The sequence below is a fragment of the Phyllostomus discolor genome, chromosome 1 (genome assembly GCF_004126475.2).
Source record: "Phyllostomus discolor isolate MPI-MPIP mPhyDis1 chromosome 1, mPhyDis1.pri.v3, whole genome shotgun sequence".
NCBI classification, from domain to species: Eukaryota; Metazoa; Chordata; class Mammalia; order Chiroptera; family Phyllostomidae; genus Phyllostomus; species Phyllostomus discolor.
In genome coordinates, this window is record NC_040903.2 from 30046857 (window position 1) to 30062619 (window position 15763).

Sequence of the window (15763 nt, forward strand, 5' to 3'; positions counted from 1 at the left end):
GCAAAACAATTGCATATAATCTTTTTTTTTTTTTTTAAATAAAGGTTTAGGAAAGCTTGTCCTGTGCCAACAGTCTGGGCCTGTCACTTAAGATTAATGTCTGTTCAGTGCATATGGAGCAGCCAGACTCTGTGGCGTATTAATCACTTGAGAAAAATTTAGAGGGGCTCAGATGTGAGACTCACCGCTCATGTGTGCCTGTGGGGTTGGAGCTTGTAAACAAGATACGAGGTGAACAAAGAGAACCCGGATCACCGTTAAAATAAGCACGCTTCTGTAGGAGGTGGAGGCAGTGCGCGGTCCTCGGGACAGCTGGGGGTAACCCGGAGGGGCTGGCTGACTGTGGGTGGGAGTTTTAGTGCATCCCTGTGACCTCAGTCTCGTAGGTGACAAACTCCTGGGCGGGGGTCTGGTGGGGGGCGCCGTGAGGAGGCAAGCCGAGAACAAAACTGAGTTGTTAATCACAATTTCACAGCTGGGGCTTGGATGGGGTTGCTAAGGGCGGCTTCTTTAAGATGTTAGATAACTTTGTTACATGGACTTAAAGGTGGGGGCTATTTAGAAACAGGGCTCCTAAGTGTACTTACAGATTGTCAAGTGAGTTGACGAAGACCGCAGTAGCCTTTGTTTTTATTGACTTGCAGTTCTGTAACTGCAAAGTGTTTTCTCCGTCTAACAGAGATTCTCTTTTAAGGGCACCTAATAGCTTCCTACGTGAGTCCCAAGAAAACAGGCGGGCCCCAAGCTCTCCTGGCCGAGGGTGGCACTTGAGCCAGAGCCTCAGGCCCCCGGTGGAATTGGGGTTGAGGGCTACTGCCTCCTGGTCACAGAAGCCACATCCTCGGTGCCAGGTGCTCACTGTGCTACTCTCTGATTTTCTAAGCAGCGCGGCCCCTTCAAGTTAACCCTTACTGCCTTAGAGGGGCCGTTGTAAGTCTGTGAACCTATTGGGCGCTTGTGTGGAGACAAGGGCAAGGGATAAAAACTTAGTGAGTTTGACATCTCTAGAGCCCTTAGCACAGGTGGCAAACAGGCCCGTGGGCCGGATCCCGCCTGACACCTTGTTTCTACCCAGCAGCAGCACTAAGCTCCTTGCCCCCAGTTAAGGAGTATTTAACATTTACACAGTCCTAAAATTACATGCAGCCCTTTGAAGGCAACTGAGGGGTCAATGTGGCCCCCGGTGAAAATGAGTTTGGCACACCTGACTTAGAGCAGTGGGAAAGGCCCTCTGTATCCTTATGGACCTAGGCAGGTGCTGCAAAAAATGCAGACTCCTAGGCCACTGCCCCCGTTGAATGGCTAAATTAAACATTTAACAGGCACCCCAGGTGCATTTATGGAACTGAAGCGTGGAGGCCAGCAGCTGAGTCAGCTTTGCACTTGCTAAACAAGCCTGGGTGTGGCCTCTGCCCTGGTGGAGCTTCTAGAATGGAGGGTAGATGGCCACTCATTTCCCCATTAAAAAAAATAAAATGGAAGTTCTGCCATGCTAATATGGAAGAGAGCGTTAACTGTCATAGAGGATCTGAGTTGGGCAGGGTAGGAAGGACTTCTTTAAAAAATGACTTCAGCTGTGCTGACGTTTGGATGAATTAAGCGAAGCGGGGAAGGAGACCTTTTCCAGATTAAACAAACCTGCGCAAAGGCAGGAATGCCAGGTGGCAAAGGCCACAGCAGCAGGGCGCTGCAGAGGGCAGGGGGGCCCTGGCGGCTGGTGGGAGTGGTAGGCTCGGACTGGGACGTCCTGGAACTCGCTCAGGCACCCGCCATCAGTGAGAACCCACTGGAAGGTTTTAAGGCCGTGGTGGGGCACGAGGGCAAACCCCCTCTCTGTCCCGTGGCTGCTTGTAAGCCGGTGAGGAGCCCTGCAAAGAGCAGGTACAATGGTGGCCATGGGGGAGGGTGCCAACGAGTATTGAGTGGCAGTGACTCTGGGTGTTGGTGAGGTGATGCTTCCTCCTGACACTTGCTGTTGACTTGGCCGAGGGTAAGGATGGGAGATTTATTCCACTCACACATCAGTGAGCGGCATACAGGAGGCACTCGGGCAATTGCTGAGTGAATGAGAGAACAGCAGACACCTGCAGTGGGTCCTAAGAGAAATTCACTGGCTACTAACATGGGCAAACGTTTAATACCGTTTACCATTAATTCCCCTAAGAGCAACTAACCCTGTTTTACAGTTGAGGAGAGCAAGGATCAAACTACTGTATTTTGCCATGAATAACATGTACATTTTTGCCCAAATTTTTGAGGGAAAAATAAGGATGCACATTGTACATGGGTCATACTAATTCTGTATCTATATAAATGTTTTTCTTTTATTTATGCTTGTGTTAAAAGTGTAGCTCTAGAAAGCAGTTAACGATGCCTTGATGCAAAATAATACCCTGGAATATGGTAATTGGTTTTGTTTCTAAATATAAATAAGTAATTAGGTTAAAATGAAAGTTTTCCTGAAAGTTTGGGCCAAAAACCTCGTGGCACAAACATCTTTTTCCTAAGTTGCCATGCTGACGTTCTCGCAGTGGGAAGCCGAGGTCGAGCTGCAGTGTACAGCCTGCAGGTGGTGAGTGAGCTTCGCTGAGCAAGAGCCTGAGAGGCTAGGAGGAAACACTCCAGGCTACTGTCATCTCTGGGTGTCAAGGGAAGTGATTCTAGCTTCTTTCGTATTTCCTGCATTTGCAAGAGTGACAGTGGATCGCTTTGAAACTGTTTTAAAAAGTCATAAAACAACCCTAATTTCACTGATTCTACTGTCTTGTTTCCCCCGCCTGGGCTATGCGGGTGTGGTGCAGGGGCGGTTCCCACACACCTGCTCACTCCGAATCGGTGAGTCTGTTCTAGGAGAACGTGTAACTACTTCCCAAATTTAAGGGGAATTGCAGGTTGTAACCATACCTGTTCTTTTATATCATGAGAAGTAGGAAGTATTTTCTACCTTCTGTAAAAACACGTTGGCCTTCTATTTGAGCAGCAGCATGAGGGAAATTCCAGCTCTCTTCTCTTCTGGTGTTATTTTACAAACCAATTAAAAACGATAAATGTAGTGGGCTAAAGGAAAAGCTTCTTTGAGCAAAAATAAGCTTCTGGGCCCAGATAGGAACTACATGAGGTGTTTAGCGAGTTAAGCATTTGATGTATTTTGTCAGCAAGTGCACACTTTGGATGTAGAGGGTCAGGGGCAGAGAAGGGCAGGCCCGAGGGAGATCCCTTAGCCCAAAGACGGTCTCGATGACTGTGGCACCTTGACCTCTGCAGGCGTGTTCATTTTCATTTTCATTAACAGACTCGCATGCAAAGAAATGGGAAAAGCAAATTTCAACTGTTTGAAAGGTTCGATCTGAACAGTCAACTAATTTTGTCCTCCTTTTACAGAAAACTGTATTTAAGGGCAATGAAGGTAATCTGAACAGTTTCCAAATGAGGCACACTATAATCATTCATCCTTTCTTAAAATACAACACAGACCAACAACTACAATGCTTTTTATTTTAACAAAAGGATAGAAGGAGGGTGAGGAAAAGTAGGGGATAGTGAGCTAGGATGTAAAATGTGGTGTGTCTCCGGACACCAGCCCTCTCTTCCTGCCCCACACCCAAATGCTATTAAATAATTTAAAGGACGCCATTTACAGTACCAGAACACCATCAAAATAATTTCTTTTTATCAGGGTCAAAAAATACAGTGATTATGAATGTGCCGTGACCAGTTACGGAATTTTATCGGTAACATAACTGTAGTCAGCAGTCCAACGGGGCGCACAGTGCCTCCAGCTAATGCACTTGAGCATAATTACATTTCCGGCAGGGTCCACACCCCCAGGAAAAGGCAAAGCTAAGCATTTCATTTCTACATTCCAAACTCTGGAATCACAGAGCCCAGTTTAACAGAAAAGTCACAGTGGATAAGAGATGCATATAAAAAATACAAGGTGTTCCTTTCAGATCGGAGGAATTGTGGGACTACATTCATTTCTTTTACAAAATGCTATTTAAAAAAGGACAGGGAATCCAGTTCATGTTATGCTACAGACTCAGTGAATAAGTATATTGCATGTTTTGGTAGTCAGTCTTCAGGCTTGCTTTCATCTCCCCCCGCAGCCCCAGGTTCCTTTAGGGCAGAACATTTGAGTCCTGAATAAACGTATAAAAATGCATTTGCATCTCTCTTCTCGAATTCTGCAGACTTCAGCGCCTACAAGTCATATATTCTACCATCAATGACCACAATGTCTTCCTTTAGCTTTGTACACCTAGTCTTGTATACAGTGCATTGCACAAATGTACAAGAAAAAAAAATACTAGTTTTAATCTATACAGTTTCTATAATAATTATGGAGTAAAATAAGTTAACTTTCCTAGTGAGAGGAGCTGGCGGGCAGCATACATCTTTATCTTACACTTTAAAGTCTCTGCAGGCGTCTACTTTGGTTAGTCGTCAACAGTCGTAACGTAAGCACTGATCAGAGAACTGAGCAGCATTCCAATAACGTTAACAGATATATTATTTCTTTTTGAAATACCGGGAAAGCCCAGTTTTAAAATATTATTAAAATGTTCTAACATTTACACACTATGAAGAGTTAGATCTAATAAAATAAAATTTCTTCAAAAATAATCTTGCAGTGCTCTTTCAGGCATGCTCTGAGACGTTATCACCAAACATCCACACCTTGAAAATAGGACTGTCACGTATTCACACACCCCAGCTCTCACGCACACGCACGCACATACACACACACTTCCTTATACAGACTAAAAAACAAAACGCCCATACCCTTATCCCACATGTTGAAAAAAAATCAATGGTTTTTGCAAACAAGTTTCTGTGTATATCTATCCGACTGGATGTTCTTCATCTAGATGGGTAAGCATCAGTTGTAGATTATGTTTATGACTGCGAGAAATCCAAGCAGCTTTGCAGGTCTTCAGCTAAAATGAACCAGCCTCGATTTCAGCCTCATTTTACCTGCTTCTCAGGATCTCAGTGTTAGAGGCCGTTACTGCAGACACTCTTACAATCTGTTCCCCAGAAAGCAATGTACGTACTTGTATGCATCACTTTTAGCCCTTTTCTGTTCCACACAGGTTAAGTAATTTAAAAATCTCTTCTTCCTAGTAATTGTGGGAGGTATTGGCAGCTGTTAAACAATTAGTTTTTCTTCTTCAGATCTTTGATTTGACATTCTTTTTATATCTTGATAAAGTTTGACATGAGTTACTCTGTGGTTGTAGATGCTGCCAGAAAAACTTATCAGTGAATTGCAAGGGTTCATAAAAGGTGCTTGTTAATATCCTTAATCGTCTTCAGTTTAGTTTCTTTCTTAAATGCCTGAAGTTTCTCAGAATCCAGTGCTCACCAAATTTCCAATTGGTTTGGCCTGTGCTAGTAGTTGGTATGATTGCACCATGCGTAGAGACTCTCTTATTTCTAGATTGAGCTCCATCAGCTTGTAGTTGGCTTCTGACATATCCAGGTCAGAGCCTATAACCGCAAAGCTTCCCGTCTGGCCCAGCGTCTGGTGATGGAAATATATGTGTAACAGCGTCTGCACGGGGTCATCTTCGCAACTGCCAAAGATGTCATTGGGCCAGAGAGACCTGGAAATACACAGTAATTTTAAGTCCTGAGACTCACTCAAGCAATTATTAAGATGAACTAACATTTCACGGTAATACCCATGACAACAAAATTTCATTGTGATTCACTGAGGTTTTTTTTTTTTTAAGATTTCATTTCATTTATTTTTTAGAGAGAAGGGAAGGGAGGGAGAGTGGGAGAGAAACATCAATCTGTTGCCTCTCACATGCCCCCAACAGTGGACCTGGCCCGCAACACAGGCATGTGCTTCGACCGGGAATCAAACAGGTGACTTTTAGGTTTGTGGGATGATGCCCGGCCCACGGAGCTGAGCATCTTTTAATATCTGAGCAAACAGATTACTGAATTATCACTGAAAGTGAACAAAATCTAAAATTGGGCTCATTTCAGTGACCGTCATAAAAAGAACAAAATCATGTTTTCCTCTTATAAAAACCTGCTATAGAACCACCAAATTCAAAACCAAACCCGATCACTGCAGCTCCCAGTCGAGGCAGAAAGCAGCGATGCTCCAGCGGCGTGCCGCGGGATTTCACAACGCGCAGCATACTGACTGCTGCGTCAGGGGCACGGACCTCTTTTCCCAGGCTGTCAAGTGAAAAATGACCACAGCCAACACAACAACGGCCACCTCGTGTACAGGAATCAAAATGATACCTATTTTTCTGTTAGAATGGCCAGAAGTAATTTTTGTGCGTGCTGCAGAATTTCAGTTTATGTGCGCTGCGAGGAGAAAATGGATGGAAATTGCTGGTATCATGTGCGTCTCCTCACGAACCCCTTCTCATTTTACCTGAAAGCTTTGACTTGGGCCACGGCTGATACATATTCCTTATTTCTCAGAGTCTCAATTAAAGAATGAATGGCAGTTTCGATGGTGGTCTGTGCAGCCTTGGAGACGGCCATTTCTTCGTGTTCCGAGGCAGACTCTGCCCCCTTGAGCACGCTCTCCAGGTGGGCAAGCTCCTCGGACATGTTGGTGACCTGCAACGAAGAAGGGCCCTTAGGAGGGTCCGCGGACACACTCGGCGACGGAAAGCGCACCTACCCGGCTGTGAGGACAGATTCGGTGGCAGCAGTAGTTTATTTTAAAGATTTTCAAATGTCAAACTTACTGGTTAAGGGCAGCTAATATTTTAAGTTCTCTATTCAGTAGGGATAAATGTTTTAGCCACCGAAATAGCAGTCGTTAAACACCCTTGGCAGATAGGTTGTAGTAAGTGTAGTAACTGTTCAATTGTAATAAATGAGGCAGGTTGTTGGCTCGAACATGGTGTACACTTCACCGTGGGCAGTGGAAACAAATGTACTGTTATGGGTGGACTGTGAAATTTTTTTTCACAGTAGAAAAAAGTCTTTTTTATTTCAAAAGATTATTTATCTAGTGTATTTTATATAAACCAGTATGTGTATCTTTTTAAGTTTAGCCATTTAAACAGATTAAATCATTTCCCTGGTGATGGTTTTAGGGTCAGTGGCTGGCAGTGGGGAAAAAAGACTCAAGTCGCTGCCTTTGAATCTAGTCATTTCATGCTCTCCGGCATTTCAAGCACTTTTGGCATGCGTACTCTTGGGCCTGTTTCTAGAACTACAGAAAAACATGGATGGGATGTTAAAGGGTTTCATAATACAGTGTTGTATCTTTATGGGATTGACGTGCTTTACCAGACTTCTGATTACACAAGATCTGTGGCTGCTATGGCAACCTTTAAGGTCTCGAACCTTTTAAAGCTGCTGGATACCGACTGTCGTACTTACTAATAGGTCCGGAAGTAGCACATCACTTCAAAAAAAACCAATTCTGGTAAAAAATGATCTGTGATGAGTGACTTCAGTCTTAAGCTCTCCCACAAAGAATGTATATGTATATGTACATTTTAACTTTCCCCCAGTTCAGCTGAACATTTACCTCGGCTTCATTTTTTATTGCATTTACTTGGCTGATAAGTTTACAGTAGGCTTGGAACAGAAGTAGCAACTGAAAATGCAATTTGTATAACCTTCGGCAGAGCTCCAGTTCCTGGAAACAAATAACAATGTGTTACATTTAGCTGTGATTTTCCATGTTTGACTAGACCACATATTCCCAATAAATTTGTAAAGTAATTGTTAAAATTGTCTTGGCATTTATTTTTCTGCAGTAAGCAAGTTAATATGGTGGGAAGCTGAAGAAAGATGCTTTGAAGACTGATTCAAAATTTAAAGATATCGTTGGTTACACAATTCATTTTTAGTGTGAAGCACATTTTCACATTAGACAGAATTTTTAAGCAGGCAATATATAGGATGCTTTAAAAAGGATTCATTATGCTTTGACACTTTAAATTTCTAATTCAAATGCATATACTTTTGCCACATCAGGATTGCACTGTATTTACCAATTAGTGCTTGTTAAAGCAAAATAAAATCGGATAACCTCTTAGCTAAAAATGAATTCTTTTTTTCTGGGGAAAAAAAAAAACAAAACAAACTTTGTAATCTCATTGAAATGAGACAATGAAATTAATGTTTGCACTTTGATTTTTAAAATTAAGAAATTTAAAAAGGAGATGTTAGTTAATAAATGTATAAAAAGGCAAGTGCTAGTTGTACGTATTAATTATAAAATATCATTTTTATAGGACCAACATTTGATAGATTAGGGCTATGCAAACCTGAAGCACACACTACTTTTAAAGTAGCAGTCCATGACAAAACATTGCTAGGTCACAAATGGACAAATGGCAAATGAGAACCAGTTTGTCTGACATGGATAAGTAGTCTATAAATTAAGACAGGTCACTTACTGCTAGAATTTCCATTTGCTAAGCAAGAAGGTGATCGGGTCACAAAAATACAAAGGAAGAAAAAGACCAAGAATTAGTGTAAGATCATTTTAACTAGGGTCACAGATGTCCCAGGCAAACGGCAGAACATTTAATTACACCCCAAAGAAAAATTTATGATGCTATTTCCAGAATGAAACTTTTCCGGCATTTACTATAACAATCCAGGGTGTTTTTAACTCTTTGGCCAAATAAATTAATTACGTTTAGACCACAGTTTATTTCTGTGTAAAAGTTACCAAGAAAATCAAACTAATGTGATCTTGGGAAATCTGGCTTATTGTAAGTGGTCTTCATCTAGGTTTTTATAACCTTTTAAAAAAAAGCAAAGTGTCATAAAATTTTCTGAGTAAAGGAAAAAATTTTTCCGTAGAAAATGAATTACTGTACTCAGAGAAAAGCTGGCTTACACTCTTATATAATAAACACCCAGGAGAAGATTACCTTTGTGGGGCTCACTCTAGGCTTCCTACCTTTCGCTGTCTAATCAGGTTCTATGTTGCCGTAACTGGTGCGTAATTGGAGTCAGAAGGCAAAATAGCGAAAGCTGATGTGTGTTTTAAATTGCATTCCAAATATAATTGAGTAAACTTCAGAAATTCAACCCTACTAGGCTTGTACATTGATCAAAATGAATCAAAATGAGATAATGTACGTAAAATACACAGTGAAATATCTAGTTTATGGACTACTTAAAAACTATTACATTAAAACATGTACAGCAACTTAGACCTACTCATCAATGGAGAAAAATGATTCCTATTTAAAACAGCAACTGCTGTAATGTAAACATTCCTTCTAAAAGTCCCTTTTGAATTTTTAAGTAGTTTCCTTTGTAGGACTATTTATATAAAATTTATTCCTATCAATTTAGAAAGGATTTGCTAAGCAAAGGTGAACTTTAGCTCCCTACTGCTTACCATAAATCAGTCATTCTGCTGAGCATCACCTGGGCACAATCCAATGTCAAATTTATTAGCATATCTGAATTTCTAAGGTTTCATCTTATACTGTTTTATATGGAAACTAACAACTATTTGAGTTTTAATACTTTTCCTCACTTCTCTTAGCATAAATAAAATAGAACTGACTCTATGTGCATCAACATTCCACCATGGATGTAATAAAAACTCATGGATGACGTTTGTAGTCACTACAATTGTAGAAAATAACACAAACGTTATTAGTTCTACAGCTCTGAATTACCAGAAATTATACTAAATATGCAAACGATGTATATTTTAAATTAATGACTTTTAAGTATATTGAAATTTTCATGTATGTTCTCATTTATTTTTATTATCTTTTTTTGCTTTCAGTACTCTATTTTTTTCTTGTTTATCCTGTCACAGTTGTCCCAATCTCTTTTCCCGTTTGCCCCCTTCCCCCTGGCCCAGCCCTCTCGCCCTTGGGCCATCTCCTCTCTATGGTCCTCGTCCAGGAGTCATTCATCCTGTTCTTGGACTCATCCCTTCCCTTCCTTCCCTTCCCCTCCTACAGCATACATTTATAGATCATTATTATGCAAAAGACTATGTTGGTACACAGGGACAGACAGCAGATACTGTATAAAAAGGGTCCCCACGCTACGGAGCTGAGTATGAAAGGAGAGAGGTGTAAATGAAACCCTAAATGTACAGTGTTCAGTTTTCATTTAATAGAAAACCTTGAGCTGTGTTAACTGATGCAGACTCTGGGAGAAGGAACTCATTTAGTCTGATCACATTTTTATATAGGAAAAAAGGAGTTTATATTACTTAAGCCATGCAGTTAAATAGTGGCAAAGACAGAATTAGAACCAAAGGATCTAATTCTAAGATAGGGTTAATTATGCACTTATTTTACAAATACGACTTGCTAATTTATTTGTAAGAATTCAGGATTGTCTAGGTTTGACTCTTAATTCTATTTACTTACTGATTTTAGATAATTTAGCTTCTCTTAGCCTCAGTTTCCTCATCTGCAAAATGGGGATAATTATAGCATCTACTACACCAAGTTGGAAGGGCAGAGATAATGAATGTGAAACATTTAGTACAGGACCTGGCACACAGTAAACATTTATTGAGAGTACACTATTATTTTCTTGGCATTTCACTTTTTTTTTATAGTGGTACAGTAACTTTTATCGTGACTAGAAATCTATAACAATATAATTGGTGTTGAAAAAGATTAGAATTCTGACGTCAAATGCAGAGGTCATTAAATAATGAGTGCGTCTTCACATGAAGTTACACTCCTATTAGACTAATTTGCAGGTCTTAATCTGTCCTCACTTCATATAATGTGTTGTTTATGTGTGCTCCTCTCTAAGAAAGTACTATTATTTTTGCTGAATTTTACACTAGTACAAACATTAGTTTAAGCAGAAATGCATGTTCAGAAGGGCCAACACGGGTGAGGGACAGAACATGACTCTCAGGCTGTGTTCCTGACCAGTCTTGCCTACGGAATGCCAATGAAGAGCCGGGATTTCTTAAAAGAGGCGGCTGCTACTGAGAGCTGACTTGGCCTGTCCCGATTTCCATCAAGCTTATCTGCTGAATGTTATTAAGTCTCAGCTACACGCTGCGCTTCCATTTTTATTAAAGTAACTTTTTCATTACAAAGCCAATATTTCATTGAACCTAACTTTTACAAAGATTGTTCTGATAACAAAATTGGAAAGTGTTACAAATGTTCTTTATTTCTAGGAATAGCAAATAAGGGCATTTGAGCATACACATTATTTTACCTCATACAGAAATACAGCAAAAGTAAGAATAAGACACTTACTTGTGCATCTGTGTTGATTCTATACAGGTCTTCTTTGGCACCAAATGTCCTCTTACAATTGTCTAACCACTAAATAAATAAATAACAGTAAACTTTAATACAGTAATTGAACAGTGACATTGGTAATATAACAGCCTCTGTGTGCAAAACAAACTTAAAAGTGAACGTGAACTTCTAGGAATGGTTGCAGACACAGACTTTCATCTCCATTGGAGCCTCTCTGTTGCTAGGCAACAAACTGAAGCAGGTGACACTATCGGTTTATCTAGATTTACACACTCCTGAGCGCTTACCAACAGAAATGCAAAAAAGGGTCTTCTACTCCAGGGACTTGCGGTGCTCCACTTCAGTAAAGAGTATTCTGCATTTTGCAGGTTTTATTGAAAACCTCCACAGTCTACACCTGACCTTTGTCTAACGTACGATGGGGAAAATGAAAGATGTGATTCCCCTCAGGTCAATTTAATAAAGGCAGCTTAGAGTTAACCAGGTCCTTTTGCTTATCAGGAGTGTAATTCCAAGAAGACTGGTGTCAGTTTAAATTAGTGAAACAGAAAACAAAATCCATTTTAAATCTTATTTTTATTTCTTTTTTCCTTCCTTTTTTGGACAGGAATGAATGACAAATATGTTATCTCCAAAGAATATTGGATATGGAAGCCACATGCCGTTTTTCCTTATCCAGGGGCTCTTCCTAAAGCTGGCTGTTTATTTAAGGTACCTTTTCTTTGGTCAAATAAAAAGAAAATGATAGCACTGTGGTTTAATAGGAAAAGACACTGGTGTCACAGAATGTCCAAGCTCAAGTGAAAGCTAAGAGCCTTCAGGTTAAGTTCCTAAGTTTTGACTGCTTGATATTATTAACACAGTATTATCTGTTCTTTTGACATTTTAGTTCTTTTTTATTAGGTGTGATAGATTAAACATAATGCAAATATATACAAGAAATCATTAGAACATTTTTCATTAGGACTTTGAGAAGAAACTACTAGGTACATTAAGTTTACCCTTTGAAAACATTCTAGTGCTGCCCTAGCTAGAATGGCTCAGTGGATTGAATGCTGGCCTGTGAACCAAAGGGTCGCTGGTTCAATTCCCAGTCAGGGCACATGCCTGGGCTGCAGGCCAGGGCCCTGGTGGGGGGTGCTCAAGAGGCAGCCACACACTGATGTTTTTCTCCCTGTCTTTCTCCCTCCCTTCCCCTCTCTAAAAAAATTTTAAAAATCTTAAAAAACTATTTCAGTGCTATACTTAAAATTCTCAATTGCAGCTCAACGTTCTATATGCAGAGAATTAAAATTAAACCTTTTAGTTATTTCAAAACAGTCTCTTTGACCTCAAGGCCCCCAGACTGCACCAGCCCTCGGCTCTTCGCTTGATAGCGTCTCTAAACACCAGCACGTTAAGCCTTCCTGGTGCGATACAGCTGCTGGCAGCCGTTGTCAAAAGCTATCCAGAAGACTTCTTTCTATCAGCAACATTCAGTCAACATCTGTCATGGAATTTGTACATAGTGTTAGTTCACGCAAAACGTTAAAATGCTTGTACACTTAATCATCATCACTATTCTAGCTCAATTTGTCCCCGCAAATTAATACATTTGGAAACAATAATTTCAATGATTATTTAATGGCCTGTTCTTACTAAATATTTTGTATATTGTATGCCCAGTGATATGGCATTTGGGGGGGGGCACTATTGAGCTTAATTGTTTGATTTTTATTGGGTTAACAGCCAGGCCCCAACCCAACAGTTCCGTGGGCTGCACACGGCCCTGAGGAGGGCGGGCCCGCGCCATTCCCGCCGGTGTCTGCAGGACGCCGTGCACAGTCTGTGCACGGAACACCCTCCACTTCACGTCTACTCAGTCTTCTTGTCATGACATTTTCTTTACTCAAGGCTCAAGTGAAGTTCAGGTTTAACCTGAGAGGTTTGGCTTCGGGGCAAGATGGACTAGCTTGCAAAAGGCCAGCGCTCCAAGCACATCTATAGAAGCTGAATGCCGTCAGCCAGGATTTAGGGTGGAGGAGGAAGGCACCGAAGGGAGCCCGACATCAGTCCCGGTGTTTACTCTGGGGGTATTTACTATTCACGCCCTAGGCATGTCTGTGTGGGGCTGTAGAGCATCTTTGGCTAGATTTACTTGTAGGTATTTGATGTTTTCTTATTATAAATGGTATATATTGCAGTAAAACCAATCACCCCAAAACATAATGGCTTAAAACAGCAGGACAAATCTAACGTGGCTGGGAGTTTCCTCTGGTTTTGCCTAGGGTCACTCAGAGGTGACAGTCATGTGATGGCTTGACTGGGGCCGGAAGTTCAACGTTGGCTTCCCTCCATGCCTGACATGCGGCCTGTGGCAGCTGGGATGTCTCCCTTCTCCTACACATGACCCCGCATCCTCCAGTAGACTAGAGCTCAAATAGCTCTTCAGAATTTATCCCAATTTACACTCTGACCAGCATGATGGCAAGGGCAGAAGCTGCAAAAAATCCTCTTAAGTGTGAGCCTCAGAACTGCACAGCAATGTGTCTAAATCTGACTGGTCAGAACAAGTCACAAGGCCATTCCAGACCGCGAGGAGGATAACAGACTCCACCTCCTGATGACAAAGGAGCAGCAGAGGGTGTGGACACAGAGTGGCAGGCTTCACCAGGGTTATTGCTGTAACAATCCACCGCAGCTTCTAGGGTAGGCAAACATTTCTGATACGACAGAAGTCACTAACCATAATGGAAAAGAATGATAATGTGGAATTAATTAAAATAAAAAACTTCTGCCCTGGCTGGTGTGGCTCAGTGGATTGAGCGCCAGCCTGCAAACCAAACGGTTGCCGGTTTGATTCCCGGTCTAGAGCACATGCCTGGGTTGTGGGCCAGGTCACCAGTGGGGGCCACACGAGTGGCAACCACACATTGATGTTACTTTCCTCTTCTTTCTCTCTCCCTTGCCCACTCTAAAACTAAATAAATAAAATCTTAAAAAAACAAACTTCTGTTTATTGAAAGATGCTATCAAGACAGTGAAACTGCTAGCCACAGAGAGTATTGTAATACATATGCCCAATAAAAGGCTTGGGTTTGAAATAAGGAACTACAAATCAATAAGAAAACCACAAATAACCCATTTTCAAAAACAGACAAAAAACTTGAAGGCACAATTCACAAAATATCTATATGAAAAGGTGCCCATACAGTCATCAGGGGAAATGTAAAATAGTATCACACACCTATCATCCCTAGTAAGTTTTTAAAAGTTGACAGTACCAAGTGTTGGCAAAGATACGAAGCAGCGGTAACTCTTGTACACACTTGTGAAGAGGATGCAAATGGACACGACCTCTTTCAGATGAGTGCTTGGTAGAATCTCCCAAAGTTGAACACATGCAGACCCTGTGACCCAGCAGTGCCAGCCGCCCCTACGTCCTCAACAGCTGTGAGCACTGTACGCGTGAAGGGCCAGGCCTGGTCCCCTTACAAACAGCACTGGCACTTGTAGGTGACCAGATCCTGCTCCGCTCTCCCCTGATGTTGAAAGCTCTTTCCTCTTCCCCAACCCGTCACTATTCTTTTAGCCCAAATATTAAAATCCCTTACTTTTATAAGGGGAGAAAGACTTAATATAAATATTTTCGCATACCATATTCTCTCCCTAAAAAAAAAAATCCCCCAATCTAAAATCACCACCTGTCAAGGCCTAAGGTCATTTCTCTGTTCCATGAAGTTCCTCATTAGCCCGAGTGACTTTTCTCTGGAAATCACAGTGTGGCATCCGTTTTCTGTTCGCTCTGTACAATTGTGGGAAGTCTCTCTCATTGCCGGTACTTTTATTTATGGGTATAATTTAAGTGACACTTTACTTTTGTCACAAATTATTCATATATAGTATTTGTGCCCTATATTTTTATTTAATTTTTTTTTTAAGAGCGGGAAAGGGGGGAGAAAGACAGAGAGAGAGAAACATCAATGTGTGGTTGGCTGGGGGCCATGGCCTGCAACCCAGGCATGTGCCCTGACTGGGAATCGAACCTGGGATGCTTTGGTTTGCAGCCCGCACTCAATCCACTGAGCTAGGCCAGCTAGGGCTGTGCCCTATATTCTTATCCGGGCTATTAAAGGAATAGAAACGAGGTTTTTAGTTCATTTTTTCATAGGCCTTTAAATTTGATAGATAATTCTTATTAATGAAAGACCCATCTATTCAAGAAAAAAAAAGTCTACTTATATACAGTTGTGTGAAAAGAAAAAGCATTTTTAAGTTTTTTTCTGCCCCTGCTAACTGAATGTGACTCTCAGGGAAAAGACCTACTGTGCTTTGCAGTGCCAGACTAGTGGAAGAAATCTTCCTTAGGGTAATATGCATAATCTGCTACATGCTCATTTCTGCCTTTGCCTGCCCACGCACACACAGCCCTCACAGGAAAAAGACCACAACTCCGTCACAGGCTGCAGACTTTCTAGATCACAATATCACAACGTGTTCTCAGAGAAACACTTTTATTTCCACGCTTGCAATGTGGACAGCAACTGTATAGTCTCCACACAAAAGCTTCT

At 41.3% G+C, this 15763-nt stretch overlaps 1 protein-coding gene across 16 annotated transcripts in view; it reads right to left on the minus strand.

The window, feature by feature from the left end:
• Positions 1–3475: 3475 nt before the first annotated feature.
• Positions 3476–15763, minus strand: part of FRYL (FRY like transcription coactivator) — a 241791-nt gene continuing 229503 nt past the window's right edge. For 12 of the 16 annotated variants that reach the window (XM_036020307.1, XM_036020309.1, XM_036020304.1 and 9 more), the window contains 5 exons: positions 11208–11276; positions 8394–8411; positions 7517–7627; positions 6401–6591; positions 3476–5606 (listed from right to left, as the gene is read on the minus strand). In XM_036020307.1, coding sequence (XP_035876200.1) covers positions 5348–5606; positions 6401–6591; positions 7517–7627; positions 8394–8411; positions 11208–11276 — 648 coding nt within the window. In that variant the 3' untranslated portion in view covers positions 3476–5347. The remainder of the gene's footprint in view (positions 5607–6400; positions 6592–7516; positions 7628–8393; positions 8412–11207; positions 11277–15763) is intronic. The other 4 variants (XM_028507663.2, XM_036020285.1, XM_036020290.1 and 1 more) reach the window with 2 other exon arrangements.